Source organism: Muscardinus avellanarius (genome assembly GCF_963383645.1).
Source record: "Muscardinus avellanarius genome assembly, chromosome: X".
Taxonomy (NCBI): Eukaryota; Metazoa; Chordata; class Mammalia; order Rodentia; family Gliridae; genus Muscardinus; species Muscardinus avellanarius.
In genome coordinates this window covers 4845206-4860066 of record NC_137792.1, presented here as the reverse complement: position 1 = coordinate 4860066, position 14861 = coordinate 4845206, and the positions used below count along the sequence as shown (strand labels likewise).

General features: G+C 39.9%; 1 protein-coding gene across 2 annotated transcripts in view; it reads left to right on the top strand.

The window, feature by feature from the left end:
• Positions 1 to 14861, top strand: part of ARHGAP6 (Rho GTPase activating protein 6) — a gene marked incomplete at both ends in the record, with an annotated part of 524441 nt that overhangs the window by 410536 nt on the left and 99044 nt on the right. For both annotated transcript variants that reach the window (XM_080719548.1, XM_080719549.1), the window contains one exon: positions 11497 to 11656. In XM_080719548.1, the coding sequence (XP_080575674.1) occupies positions 11497 to 11656 (160 nt within the window). The remainder of the gene's footprint in view (positions 1 to 11496; positions 11657 to 14861) is intronic.

Here is a 14861-nt window from a genome sequence, read left to right as displayed (position 1 = left end):
TATTCACTATTATGTAATTGCTATTTATTGTTCCATTTAAGTTAACACACATTGCAATGTATGCCATGCTAAGCAATTTTGTCCTGAAGCTAAAGAGACACCCAAAGGGTTTTAAGCCAAAGACTGCAATAATCAGTAATGTATTTGCTCAAAAAATTTGACAGAGTGGTTCTACAATACTTTCATCCTGAATGTATAAAATATCACTAATGGTAGAAACAGAAATAATACAGCATAAGAACCCAGAAGAAAACTGAGTGAATGCTTACTGGCATGAATTCTGAGGGTGTCCATTTTTCTTTGTCATTCCTGTCTATGAACGGTTAAGTGGCTAAGTGGTAAAAAATGACAATTGTGCTCTCAGAACATTTCCTGGGTACTTTGATTTCCTTCTATAGATTGATTCCAGATAGTTATTTCCAAGACTGCTTTGGTGACTTTTTGGCCTCTTGGTTCTACTTAAAGGGTTAATGTTTATATCATAAAGAGGAGTCCTTATCTTCACCCTGTGTTTTTCTGGCTTAAATGCACTTTTCCAAAGAATGCTAAATACACAACTTCTCCATTATTTCTACATTTCCTGACTTGGTTCCACTGTTAAAACAGGCTAGGAATTTCACAAGACATTGTCTCTTGAGATTAAGATTTTTCACGTAGTGAAGTAATCACTAAAAAGTCACCCTCTTATGAATCATTTGCTAATCTGACAGCGTATGTCTCTATTAAATGATTGATTTAATAGACCACCCCAGTCTTAGGTATTTGTTCTTATTTTATGGCCATTTCTTCCTCATTGGGTACTTATAACATGGCCTCTTACCTTGAACAATGGCTTTGTCTTCCAGTTAATTTGCAAGTTTTATAGTGGTTGGAATCAAAGCTGTTTTACATAAGAGCTGTGGGCAAGTTGTTTAACTTCTTTGAGCTTATGTTTCATCTTTAGTATGGGGATAATAATGTAACTTACTTATTAGAATCATTTTGACAGATAAATGAGTCAGTGCCCAAAAATCACTTAGAATAATGCCTGCAAGTAAGCCCAAGATCAGAATTAAATGTTGTTATTATTTGTTAATAAATATGGATCCATTAATAAAAAGTTAGTAACAAATATCATTTGCCTGGCAATGAAAATGAATTGCAAATTTACCACTTTCCTTGAACTACAATGTTAAATAACTTTAAATGAGTGACTAACTTCTGACGGTGAGTATCCAGCTTTATATGACATAAAGTTATGTTAACTGCTAGAATTCTAAGTACTTTCAGCCTCCGAGTTTGGGGTATTATATATGAAGTAACGGGTGGCTTTTACTCTGGTTTTCTCCTTACCTCATTATGGAAAAGAAAACCATCTGACACATTTTCTTATTTTTAAATTCCTTCCTCATGCTAACTGAATACCAGCAGCAACAGAAACTACCTGTGGCTTATAGGATTAGCGTCACCATTCCTAGTAAAACCATACTGCATCCCTTAATTTGAATCAGTAAGATGTTCCTTGAAATCATTTTTCATTTATCAGTTATAATCACAGTGATCCTTTTAATAGAATTCACTTGAGACCCATGACAGAGCTATCATTTCATATCTACTGGGAAACAAAGGTATCTTTTTGAGTTGTGTTTTGTTTCGTGCCATATGGTATACACAGAGATCAAGATACTTCATGAACAGGATATGTTTCTAATCTTCCCCTTTCCTTCTGCCCCTCCTGGATCCCACCCCTAAGCACCCACCCCCACCTGCACCCTCTTAAACAGGATCACGTGCATACATTCCTCCTGACCTCCACACCCTGTGCTCAGGAAATGAATAACTTCTCAAGGACTATTGTCCCATAAAAAGTATAAAACGCAGAGCATGTGTTAACGCTTCTGTGTGATGGAGAACGAAACCTTTGTGTGTGTGTGTGTTTGTGGAAGAAATAGGTCATTCGAAAACATAATTTCGGATCTGAGGATTTTTTCCTAAACAAAGAAAGTATCCTATGTGTTTAACATGCACTGGGGTTGTACGGGAGACTTTCAACATTCCTTATTTGATTCCTAATAAGGACAGTTTGCACAGTTACAATCCAATTACTGTTTGTAAATCCCTGTGGAAAAGGGGGTTGGGGGGGTCCTTTCTTAACTCTGATATATTTCTTCCAAATCATCTTATTAAAATAAGAAACAGGAAATCCAGTTTCAATTTCTCTTCATTCTTTTTTTGTCCCTGCCCTCCTCCTTCCTGCCTGCTCGCTCTCTCTCTCTCTCTCTCTCTCTCTCTCTCTCTCTCTCACTCACTTTCACACACACACACACACACACACACACACACACACATACACGTACACACTCACTCACTCACTCAGAGACACAGCCTGCCTCGGTTCTGAAGGGACAGAAACTTCACAATGGTCCGGTGAAAAGACTGCATGTTTTGGGTCCCAAGATTCACGGTAACGGATGTCTCTGTCTCTGGCAACAAAAGGTATCGTGGGAGTCACAGCTGGGCCAGTTGGGCCATTTCTCCAACTCTTGATACAATCTGCTGTTTCAGGATGCATTTTGCACACGCAAAAAATGTTCTTTTAAGTAGACTCAAGTTCCTACTCCAAGCTTAGTTCAGTCAGATTAGAGAGGACAGCAAAGACGCGGCAAATAGAACTCATGGGTAAGCAATATAAATATCTATACTACTTCTTTTTTCCTGAAGATGATTGTGATAAAAATGCTGTAATTGTCACATCTGTCTTAGGACTAGGGAAGAAATCTGGATTGATCAGTATCTGAGATGTGTGACAGCTAACCACTGTGCCAATAGAGACTTAGGATCAATTGATGCTACCGCAGTTTGAAATGAGCTAACTCAGGCAGGAAGCAGAGCTAGCTGTAATTAAATGGAGCAGCAAAATTGGGCTGATTTCTGCCAAAGGTTCAGGCACAGGCTGTTTTAAGGTCTAACAGGGTAAAGTGGCTAACCTTCCCCTCCTAGCTTCTTGACTGCTGCGTGAGCAACATATTATTTGTTGTGGCCATGATAGATATGGGCTTTGGAGAACAACTCAGATAGTAGATAAGGCTAATAATAAATTTGATGTGCTCTGTTTTACAAAAAGGAAAACCTTGAGTGTATTTTTTTCATACTGGAATTGAACCCAAGGGCATTCTATCTCTGAGCTATACCCTCAGCCCTTTTTATTTTTTATTTGGAGACAGGGGCTCTCTAAACTGCAGAGGCTAACCTCAAACCTAAAATCCTCCTGTCTCAGCCTCTCAAGTACCAGAATTATAGGTGTGAGCCACCATCCCTAGCTATTTTCTGGATTTTTAAACACTGTCTGGATTAACCCTACTGTAATGAGTCTTCTAATGAAAAGTCTTGGTGGCTGGTTGTCTTTAACCCAGTCTGCTAATGGAGTCTCTTCACTTAAAGCAGTTGTTTTGCTCATTTGTAAAGAAAGGGGATTAGAATGGTTTGTCATAAGAAGTGATGAGATATGTATATTGTAGTGGTTGTGAGACTAGGTTCTAGAGCTGGAAGCCTAGCTTCAAATAGCAACTCTGACAATGGGTAATCTTTGGCAAGTTACTTAAGCTTGGTGCCTCAGTTTCTTCATCTGAAATATGGGGATAAAGATGGAGACACAGTCCTTAGGTTTGTTGTAGGAATTAAGTGAGATAATATAAGTAAAGATCCAGAAAACCATGTATCTTCAAGGACTACTCCATCTCTGCAGGTCTGTTGTTATAATTTGAGTAAACTAAAATTAATCAGAGAAAGGCAGGCAAAAGTGTCAAATGCTAGCCCTGCAAAAGAAATGTTTCTGAGGAAAGTGATTTTATGTTCTACAGTCCTGAAATCCAGGCAAGCTATTGTACCACCTTCCCATCCAAGACTTGAGTGAGGCTTAAAACTAATAATTAAATTGTGCCTGGTAGAAAAGTCCCCTGATCAACTAAGGAGACAGAGAACTAAAATTGGCCTTTCTTTATATTTTTCCTAAAATTGGCCTTTCTTTATATTTTTCCATTGGGGACTTCCACTACTTTGTCCCCTTTATGCCAACCACTGGAGAGGTTTTATCCACTGGAAACAAGATATGAGGTATTTGTTTATCTGGATGGTGTTAGCATAGCACCAGATTTGACAATGTTCATTGCTATCTCTTGGATTCATCAATAATCTAGATGAACAGGCTTTTTGCAAATAACCACATCTATTTCACCCTAGAATATCCATACTTTCCAATATTTTCAATTGTTGCCATGTTGTGTGATTTCTTTTTGTTAATTTTTTTCAGTACTGGGGATTGAGCCCAGGGGCATTCTACCTCCAAGCTACAACCTCTGCCCTATTTTTTATTCTTTATTTTAAAACAGGATCTCACTAAGTTGCAGAGGGCCTCACTAAGTAGTTGAGGCTGTCCATGAACCATGATCCTCTGGTCTCAGCCTCCCAAGTACTAGAATTAAAAACATGTGCCATCACGCCCAGCTCATGTTGTGTGATTTCTGTACAGGTTTTTTAGGATATTTGACCCACCCCCACCCCCACCCCCCAACAAAAAACTTACGAGAGGAAGGAAATGTTGATCCAAAAGGCAAATCTTAATCATAGGTGTGCCTTTACTTGTAATCTAGTCCAGGGTCAGAAAACTTTTTCTGGGAAGGGACCGTTAGAACAGCTTCATGATTCTCTACTGCAAGTACTCAACTGCGCCACTGTAGTGTTGTAAGCTGCCATAGACAACACCTGAATGAATGAGTGTGGCCGCACTCCAATAAAACTTGACTTTCCAAAGCAATCAGCGGGCAAGATTTGCCCCATGGGTCCTAGCTCACTGACTCCTGGCTAGTCAGCTTATTTAAGCAAAATTCTTATCGTTCCCATTTCACCGATGAGCATAGTGAGCAAGGAGGGTGTAAGTAGCTTGATAAAAATCCACACAACTGGCAAGTGCTGGAATTGTGGTCCAAACCCAAGTAGCCCTTGCTTTTACCTACTACCCCATCCTGCCCTTATGTCAATAGGTCTCTTATGATGGCACAGTTCCTGAAATCTGTGTGGTTCCCTTCCTTACCTCCTTCACGATGGTCTCAGATGGCTTGTTCTCAGTCCTGACAGCTCTCCCAGTACTCCTAATCCCCTTTACCCTGCATCACCTTCCTTCCTTTCTTTCTTTCTTTCTTTCTTTCTTTCTTTCTTTCTTTCTTTCTTTCTTTCTTTCTTTCTTGCGGTACTGGGAATGGAACCTAGGGATATTCTACCTCTGAGCAACAACCCCAGCCCTATATTTTATTTTATTTTTGGTGATACTGGGTGTGGAACACTGGCATTCTGCCTCCAAGCTACACCCTAGCCCTATTTTTCAGTCTTTTTATTGTTGAAACAGGGTCTAACTGAGTTGCAAATGGCCTCACTGAGTATCTGAGGCTGTCCGCTAACCACAATCCTCTGGTCTCAGCCTCCTGAATGCTGGGATTACAAGTGTGCGCCACCAGGCCCAGATGCAGTCATCCATCTTAATGGGGTACAAGATAGTAGAGCACCCATGTACACATCCATCATTTAGCCCTTCCCCAATCCTCCTTTACCTCCCCCTCCCTCCTTCTCATGTTTGGCTCACTGATTGACTTTGATGTGTTTGTGAATGCACCTTCTTCTCCAGCCTATCACTTGCTATGTAATGGAGTCCCTCATTGTGTGTGCTTCTGGTTTCCTTCTCTGGTCTGGAAGCTCCATGAAGACAGGACTCTGTCTCATTCACTAATGAATTTCAAGACTTCAGAAGGTGCTCATTAGGTATTCCTTGAATGAGTGAAATGAGTTTTTTATCATGCCACTCTGGCATATTTGGACACTCAGATAGCAAGAAAGGGCTAATATGCCAGGGCCAAAGGCAAAAATAGACTACCACCCCTATCAAGTGTCCAGAATTTTTGCAAATGCTTGCTTAAAATAAAATTTCTGCTTATAGAAAAACAGGCTAGAATCAATAAATAAGTCATAAATATTGCGTGCAACGTAGTAGAAGTGTTAAGTCCCTGCCATAAGGTCTGTTGAGGAGTATCTAAAGAATCAAGAGAGGAAGAATTGTCCTGGCATGTTGGCATAGGCCTTAGTCCCAGTACTTAAAAGGCTATGATAGGGGGATCACAGGTTCAACGTCAAACTCAGCAACTTAGCAGGTCCTCCGCAATTTAGTCAGATCATTTTAATATAAAATAAGGCAGGAGGTATAGCTTGGAGGTAGAATGCCCCTGGCTTCAATCTCCGGTAACAAAGATAAATAAGTAAATGAATAAAAGAGGAAGAATTAGAAAATGTAAGCCTGTTGAGTTCATGAATAAAAAGCATATTTTAAGGGGGGACAACCAGGGGTGGAACAGCCATGCAAATACCCCAAATACCCTGCGCTTTCCCTAGAACTCGTGAAAAAGAGTGGTTACCATATAGCAGTGGCAAGTTTTTTCTATGGAGCTGCGTTCTTCATGTATGCCCAACTTGGGTCATCTCCTCACCAGAGCAAAGAATGATTTAAACTGTATTCTATTCACTTAAAATACCAACACTAAGTCCTCTAGTACACAGTCTGAGAAACAGATGTGAAAGATGCTAAGAAAAGAATAATATGTGGGAAATGTTCCTCTCAGTGATATTCTTTAAACCATTATATAGTACACAAAATTTGTTTTCTAAGGGTTCTAGTTATCCTTTTTCTTAGGGGGGGGAGTACTAGATATTGAACACAGGGGCATTCTACCTCTGAGCTACATCCCCAGCTTGCTTGCTTGCTTGCTTGCTTGCTTGCTTGCTTGCTTGCTTGCTTGATTTATTTATTTATTTATTTATTTATTTATTTATTTACTTATTTATTTATTTTGAAACAGGGTCTCTCTAGGTTTCTGAGAGACTCACTAAGCTGCCAAGGCAGGCCTCGAACCTGTGGTCCTCCTGTCTTAGCCTTCCAAGTATTGGGATTACAAGTATGAACCACCACACAAAGATTAGTTACTCTTGATTCTGCAAAATTGTCATTTGTCAAAGACATTTTTATATATAGTAGGAAGTTGAATGCTCTAAGTTTTACAAAATGCTTCTAATAAAACAGGTATATGCACATCCGGTTTGCCTAGAATATATGAAAGCATAAATGTTCATATATTTTTTTTCATTTTATTTTACTTTGATTAAGAATTAAATATGAGGAATTTTCACTATACAATGATTAAATAATGCCATTTATGTTTAAAGTTCTTAATGTTTAAGACATCAGTTTATGCACAAGGATATTCTGTGTCAACATGTTTTCAAAAACTGGACTTTATTCTGCAAAAGGAAGTGAAATTTTAAATAAAAAAGGCTTAAAAAAGAAACAAGAGAGTTAGTGTCATTGAGATGTGTTTACTTTGGAGTTAGGAAGAACAAGGTAGCCCTTTTCAGAAATGTTGGTTGTGTGAGCTTGGCATTTCAACCTTTGTGATGCTTCCTCCACACCTCTGTGAATCTTGGCTTCACTAATTATTGAATGACAACCGCATTAGAAAGCAATTGAACAGAATTTAGCACCAACCACAATTGATCTAAGTGACATCTCATTTATCAGGCTCTAACCTATCTTCTTTTCTTCTGGTTCTCACTCTTACAGAACCGCATTCCAGCTGAACTTAGAAAATGTCTTACACATAGTGAAACCATTTACTTACTCATGAATTCAGCACACATTTCTTAAGAGATTTTTGGTGTCACAGAAACTGCTAGACTTAAGACAGAGATGCAAGTTTAGAGTGGCAAAGATTCATATTAATTATAACTTAAATTACCACTTACGCACAACTTGTCAGGAGCTAATAAGCCCTCTAAAAGAAATTCATTTGCATTGCCTTGTATAATTCCTATACACCTAAGAAATGCTTCTCGCTTCATGCTCATCTGCTGACATTCAACATGTTCTGAATCTTGCCCAAAAGCTCACATCTAAGTGAACCCGAGTCTTCACCACTACACCAGCAGGTCTCAACCTTCACTATGCAAAATTGCTCATCATCTGCAGATTCTGGTTTATGATGGACATATTTGGTTTCTATACTCTGTGACCTTAGTTCCCTAAATCTAACTAGAGCCCAAGAATCTGCTTGTTTAAACAGGGACCATCTGCCACCCCCGCCATAGGTCAGCAAAGCACATTTTCAACAGCCCTACATCACCCTTTGCTAACACCCTTGGTCCTGGGGAGTTTGAAGTTGTATGAGACTAAAAAAAATGCTGCAAATAGAGACGAGCCCCACTGACATAAAAAATAGTGGTGTAGACAAAAACCCAAATTATTTCAATCAATTTTATTTTATGGGAAAATCAGGTCTGTTTGTAAAGATGAATCTTAGGTCAGAAGAATGACCTTTCTGAATAAATCATAGGTATTAGGTTGCTGGGATTTCAGTTTGTCTTCTGCTTCTTTTTATCTAAATGTGGAGGCAGAGACGTCTAGTGGGAAGTCAATCTTTTTAGTTAATACCATCGGTGAGTTGTTCTCTAGTTAATCAAGATTCTATTGTATTGAGATTTTTTTGTTTGCTTCTTTTAAATTGATTTGTGGTGTTTGTGTTTTTGAAAGCTAGCTCAAAATATGTCTTATGATTCTGTTTTCATATATAGCGTGTAGCATGATGCATAAGAATATATAGATTTTGATTTTGATGATAAACCAAATGTTTACATGATTGGTAATATTTCCTGATACTATCATTTTAAGGGGTTTTTTTTGGTTGTTGTTTTTGTAATTTGAGCCTAACAGCAGACCTAATGAATGTTATACTAGGATTTCTCACACTCTTCCCTATTGACATTTTGGATCAGATAGTTCTTTTTTAAGTGGGTAGTTGTTCTGTGCATTGCAAGATGATTTTTATAACCCCTGGCCTCTACCCGCTAGGCACCAGTATAACAAACACATTCTCCCTCCTTCCGGCTTTGATGAGTAAATGTCTCCAGACAGTTCTTGTCTCTGCAAAGAACTACAGTGTTATATCCTTTTTATCACACATGCTGTCACTGAGTACCCCAGAACAAAAGGACATTGTTACAATTGTTGAGGTATTTGGTCTATTCAGAGATAGTTTCAATTTCACCTACATTTTTCTATCCTTAGAAAAGATTCTATGATGTGAAGTTATCAATGCCAACTTCAAAATTATGGACAGGGAGCAGGAGGGAGTGGGGTGGGATTCAGAGGCAAGACACTATGTGCTGGGTGCACGTATACTTCTATAATGCTGAACCTCAATAATGATGCATAATTTCAATACAGCAATAAAAATACATTAAAAATATCTTATCGTGACCACTCCAAAGACTGGATTCAGAAAGCTTAAAACAAGTTGTCCATTTAGAAGTCTAAACAGTCAAGAAAAGTGTTGGCCTGGATCACACATTTTAAAACTGAGAAAGAACCAGAAACATGCTAAACTGTCCTGGTGGGCTTTGGTGCTCTGTCTGGGTGTTTGTCACTTCATAGTGACATTAACCTTTGTGTTCATGTCTCATTGCTCCTATGAGGTCTGACAGATGGACATGGATGTCATAAATTAGCTCGTCCCTGGGCCATGTATTATAATGATTACTTTCTATCCTTTATATACTGGCAGTTTAGGACTCATCAAAATGTCTATTAAACATTGAATCTCCATCATACCTAGCCCAGCGTCTTCTCTAAACTCTGCATCTTTGACTGCCCCCCCACCAAATCCAACCTCTCATTTGTTTTTATAAGTAACGTTTTATTGAAATATGCCACACTCGTTGATTTATAAATCATCTAAGGCTGCTTTATCCTCCAAAGGCAGAGTTGAATAGTTCTACCAGAGACTCTATGGCTCACAAAGCCTGAAATATTTGTTATCCAATCCTTGACATAGAAAGATTGTCAAACCTTGCTATAGATAATTGAGCACATTTCAAATCACATTCTTAAATGCTTTTAAAGAATAGGTACAAGTTGGGTGTGGTGGCACATACCTATAATCCCGGGACTCAGTAGGCTCAGACAAGAGGATTGCAGGTTTGCAGCCTTCTGCAACTTAGCGACATCCCATTTCAAAATAAAAATTAAAATAGGGCTTGGAGTGTAGCTTAGAGGTGGGATGCCCCTGAGTTCAATCTCCAGTACATCTCAAGAAAACAAAAACAAAAACCCCCAAAAGTACACAATTGAATTTTGACATTTCAAACAGTAATCAGCTCCCTTGATACCAAAGCTTCATATGTAGAGGTCACAAACACTTCTGGAACTTTCCATCTGTAGGAAAAAAAAGCAATTCTCTGCTAATGAACCTTGTGATACCCTAAGCCTAGAGTCCATGATTGAGAGAGTGAGGGGCATACCCAAGGCCCAAGGCCTTAACCCCTATTTCAACTTGTGCTTAGTCTAGTTATAATGAAGAAAGAAAAAAATCTCAAACACGCTGATCTTGGAAGAAATTTCTTCAGTTTACCAAGTGTGGTAGCAGCCCACTCACTTTGCCTAGATTTGCTCACTCACTGTCCTCCTCACTCCCCTCCTGCAGCATCTCCCCTCATCCAGGGTACCTACTAGTGTCCACCTGCATCCACCGGAAGTCAGTTTGTACAGGGCAAGACCAAAAAACAAAAAGGCCTCACTTCCTGTAACCCTTGCTCAAATATTGCCTAGTCTCTCTATCTAAACCTGCAAAGTGCTTTCCTTTCCTTTGCATCTGTAACTGAACATGTAGAGACATTTTTTTTCCTTGTCATTCTCCCCTGAACAATACAGTAGAACAACCATTTACAGTGTTTACATTGTATTAGGCATAAAAAGGAATATAGAGAGGAGACAAAGTACTTAGGCAGATAGACAGAAGTTATATGCAAATACTGTCATTTAAATAAAGGACTTGAGAATCTGCAAATTTGCGGTATCTGAGGGAGTGTCTTGGAACCAATCTAGCACAGATACAAAGAGAGAAAATGAATTATTACATATTATATTGTCATATGATGGTGTGTTATTGAATATTATATAAGGGCAAAAATATTGACTTCCGTATCAGATGGATTTACTAAAATGTTGGCAGAAGCACTGACACGCGGTAGGCTCCCAAAGCACGTTGACTGCCCTCTATCTAGTGCTCATAATAGCTGTTAGCACCATTTTTCCCGTTGCCAATGTACTCAAAGTAGGAAGTGCCTATGTGTTCCTATAAAAAGGAGGAAGTAGGACCCTCTCGGCATCTTTCTGCATAGTTTGCTTTGGCTTATGTACACATGATCAGATGAGATAACGTGACCCAGCAGCAACTTTAGGTTTTGATTTTGTCAACCAGCTGAGAAAATCCACGGTAAACCAAGAGAGGGTGTGGTTAGAATAATCTAAAGACAATTGTGGAACACAAAGGTGAAGTTTGCTTGCCTCCATTTCTGACTGAGAAAGGATATGAATTGTGCAGAGTAAGTGAACTGTGTAACTCTTGATGTTTTTCTCTTGGCCTGCAGGGTGATTTCACCTGGAACAGCATGTCGGGGCGCAGCGTGCGGCTGAGGTCAGTCCCCATCCAAAGTCTGTCTGAGCTGGAGCGGGCCCGGCTACAGGAAGTGGCTTTTTATCAACTGCAGCAGGACTGTGACCTGAGCTGTCAGATCACCATTCCCAAAGGTAAGGTCCCCATCTGCCTCTCTGCTGGGGAAAGCTGCAAGTGAAACATCTGCTCTGCCAAAGCTGCAGGATGCAAACTCTTCTTTCACCAAACATTAACACAGGAAGGAAACCCCAGCTTCTTGGTCGCTGGCTGGCATTCATGTCCATTTTGAAAGACCCATCCCAGCAGGACAATCTGCATGTCAGCTAGCCGGTTGTTGAAAGGGAAGATAAACTTGGCCCATTACAAAGGAAAGCCATGTATATCTCACCAGCCTATAGGGCTTCACAACAACCAGTGAAAAAGAACTTTCGGGAAGGTCATCTTAAGGGGGTAGAAGAAGAGGTCTATATCTCTCAACCTGATTTCAAAATAAACACTTTACCTTATGCAAACTCTAAATCCGAGGATTTTATGGACTTGCCCTCCTCTGAAGCCAATCTCACACCTGACGGGCTTGCCTATGGAAGCTCCACCTAGATGCCACCGGAGCCCAGGCAAACCTACTGGCCTGATGTTTTGACACAGGTCCTGATTCCCATACAGATGAGGAGCATGCACTTGAATTATCTTAATGCACAAAAGTCTATTTCTGAATGATTTCTTTTTTTCTAAATTTTTATTGGTGCCTTGTAGTCATACATCTTAGTGGGGTACACGGTGGTGGAGGCATACATGCACACATCACTTGTTTAGCCCTTCTCCAATTCCCACCCCATTCCCTCCCCCTCCCTCCTCATGTTTGGCTTAGTGATTGGCTCTGATATGTTTATGAATGTACATCTGTAAAGTCACTTTAGAATTTGTATGAATGTGTAGCATAAAGCTATTTGAGGCAGAATGTAAAGCTGTGGTGTTATACCAACACAGTAAATCTGTCCATGAAAATTAAGGTTGGCCAGTGTTGCTTGAAACTTGAGACAGAGGAAGAGGGATAGCAAGCTTCTAAACGCTAGAAGCTTCATGAATATTCATTTATCAAATAAGCCATATTATATATACATATATCCATAATACACACACACATATATATGTGCATATATATGCATATACAGTGACATATATAGCTATGTGGTACTCAACCAAGGATGATTTTGCCTCCCCCCATCCCTAGGGTGCAACTGCCAATATCTGGCCAAACATTTGGTTATCACAGCCTGAGGGAAGTATATTACTGGCATCTAATGGGTAGAGGCCAGAGTTGCTGCTAAACATACCTAAAACACAGAAGATAAGCCCTCTCAACAAGAATTATCAGGCTTCAAGCACCCTAGTGCCAGACTTGGGCAAGCTTGGCTTAAGGGCCTAAAGACTAGGATTTTAGAACTCATCCCTTCACACACATAAATGCATACACATACACACATACACACACACACACACACACACACACACACACACACCCCACATGAGCTTAGGCAGTTTGCCTCTGGTATGAGGCTTGATTCTTTGACTAGAAAAAGTAGCACACAACTCCCAAGCACACAGAGTTTATCACTGTTAATGCATCCTGGGCCACATTTGATTTCTTTAGACTCAAATCCCAAATCTGAGACTCTGTTGGAGATCATGATAGGTTCAGAAGAGAGAAGTACAGCCGGGCCTGGTGGCGCACACTTGTAATCCCAGCATTTGGGAGGCTGAGACCGGAGGATTGCGGTTCGCGGATGGCCTCAGCTACTTAGTGAGGCTCTCTGCAACTCAGTGAGACCCTGTTTCAAAATAAAAAAAAAAAATAAGGCAGGGGGTGTAGCTCAGAGGTCAAATGCCCCTGGGTTCCATCCTGAAACCCGCAAAAAAAAAGAAAGAAAGAAAGAAGAGAGGGGTAAGAGATGCCTAGGAGCTGGCATGACACAAATGTCACCTACAGATGCCTGAATCCTTTGCTTCTCTTGTTGCAGTCTATTGCCCACAACTACGGCCTGCTACTCCACAATGGAAACTTGCACCCATCATATGTTTTCATACTAATTTCATAGTAAAGGCCCCCTTAGTACAGGTCAGAGGAGAGTCACTTGGCCAGTTATAAAAGACTGTGGACTAGTGATTGCCAGGCCTTGCTCAGCTTCTCTCAAGGACAGGCCCTCCTGCCTCACCTGACCTCGGCTTGCGTATATGGTGGAGATGAGGCCTGCACTCCACTTTCCCCTCGCTCACCAGTAATGAATGTGCCCCCCACCCAAGTTCTGTATGAGCACAGACATTGCTTTCATCCACAAAAAAAAAAAAAAATAGAAATGTTGCTGGCAAACCTAAGTTAAAGGGAATGAAGACTTTCTGACATTTTGGAAACCTAGATGGAATTCCTATCAGATAAGCTATCAGAGAACATATATTCTCTATAGCTTTGCTATTTATTTATTTATTTATTTATTTATTTATTTATTGTGGTACTGGGGATGGAACCCAGGGACATTCTACCTCTGAGCTACACCCCAGCCCTGTTTTTATTCTTTATTTTGAAACAGGGTCTCACTGAGTTGCAGAGGGCCTCACTAAGTAGCTGAGGCTGGCCTCCAGCCACGATCCTCCTGTCTCAGACTCCCAAATGCTGGGATTACAAGCATGCACCACCACACCCAGATTTGTAGATTTGTTTTTAAATCTATTTAATTTAGTGTTTCTCTTTCTCCTACTTTCTAAAGAGTCCATTAATCTTTACCAGGCAGATAATTTTGTGAAATTTGTCTTCTGTAGACTCTGACACCATTGCTTATCTCTGAGACTGTGTAGTTACCATCACCTATGTAGGAAGAGTCACACTATTGAGATATCTAAATATATTATCAGACTGTGGGGATATGTTGGTGATTTTTTATCAAAATTAGAATTAATGATTTAGAAATGAACTTTCTCTATTATGGAAGAGAAAAGAAAATGTGTGGTTGAGTGGAAAAGCCAGATTATCACCCAAGGGTTTCTGAAGGGTTTGGGGTAGTTGATTATAGGCATAAAACATTTATTGAGAATTAAGAATGATGGTGCATGCCTATAATCCCAGTCCTTGGGAGGTTTAAACAGGAGGAGTAAAGGTTCAAAGCCAGTTTCAACAACTTGGTGTGACCCTCAGCAACTTAGAAAGACCCCGTTTCAAAATGAAGTGGGTTGGGGGTGTAGCTCAGAGGTAGAATGCCCCTGGATCATATGCAATACCAAAAAAAGAAAGAAAGAAAGAAAGAAAGAAAGAAAGAAAGAAAGAAAGAAAGAAAGAAAGAAAGAAAG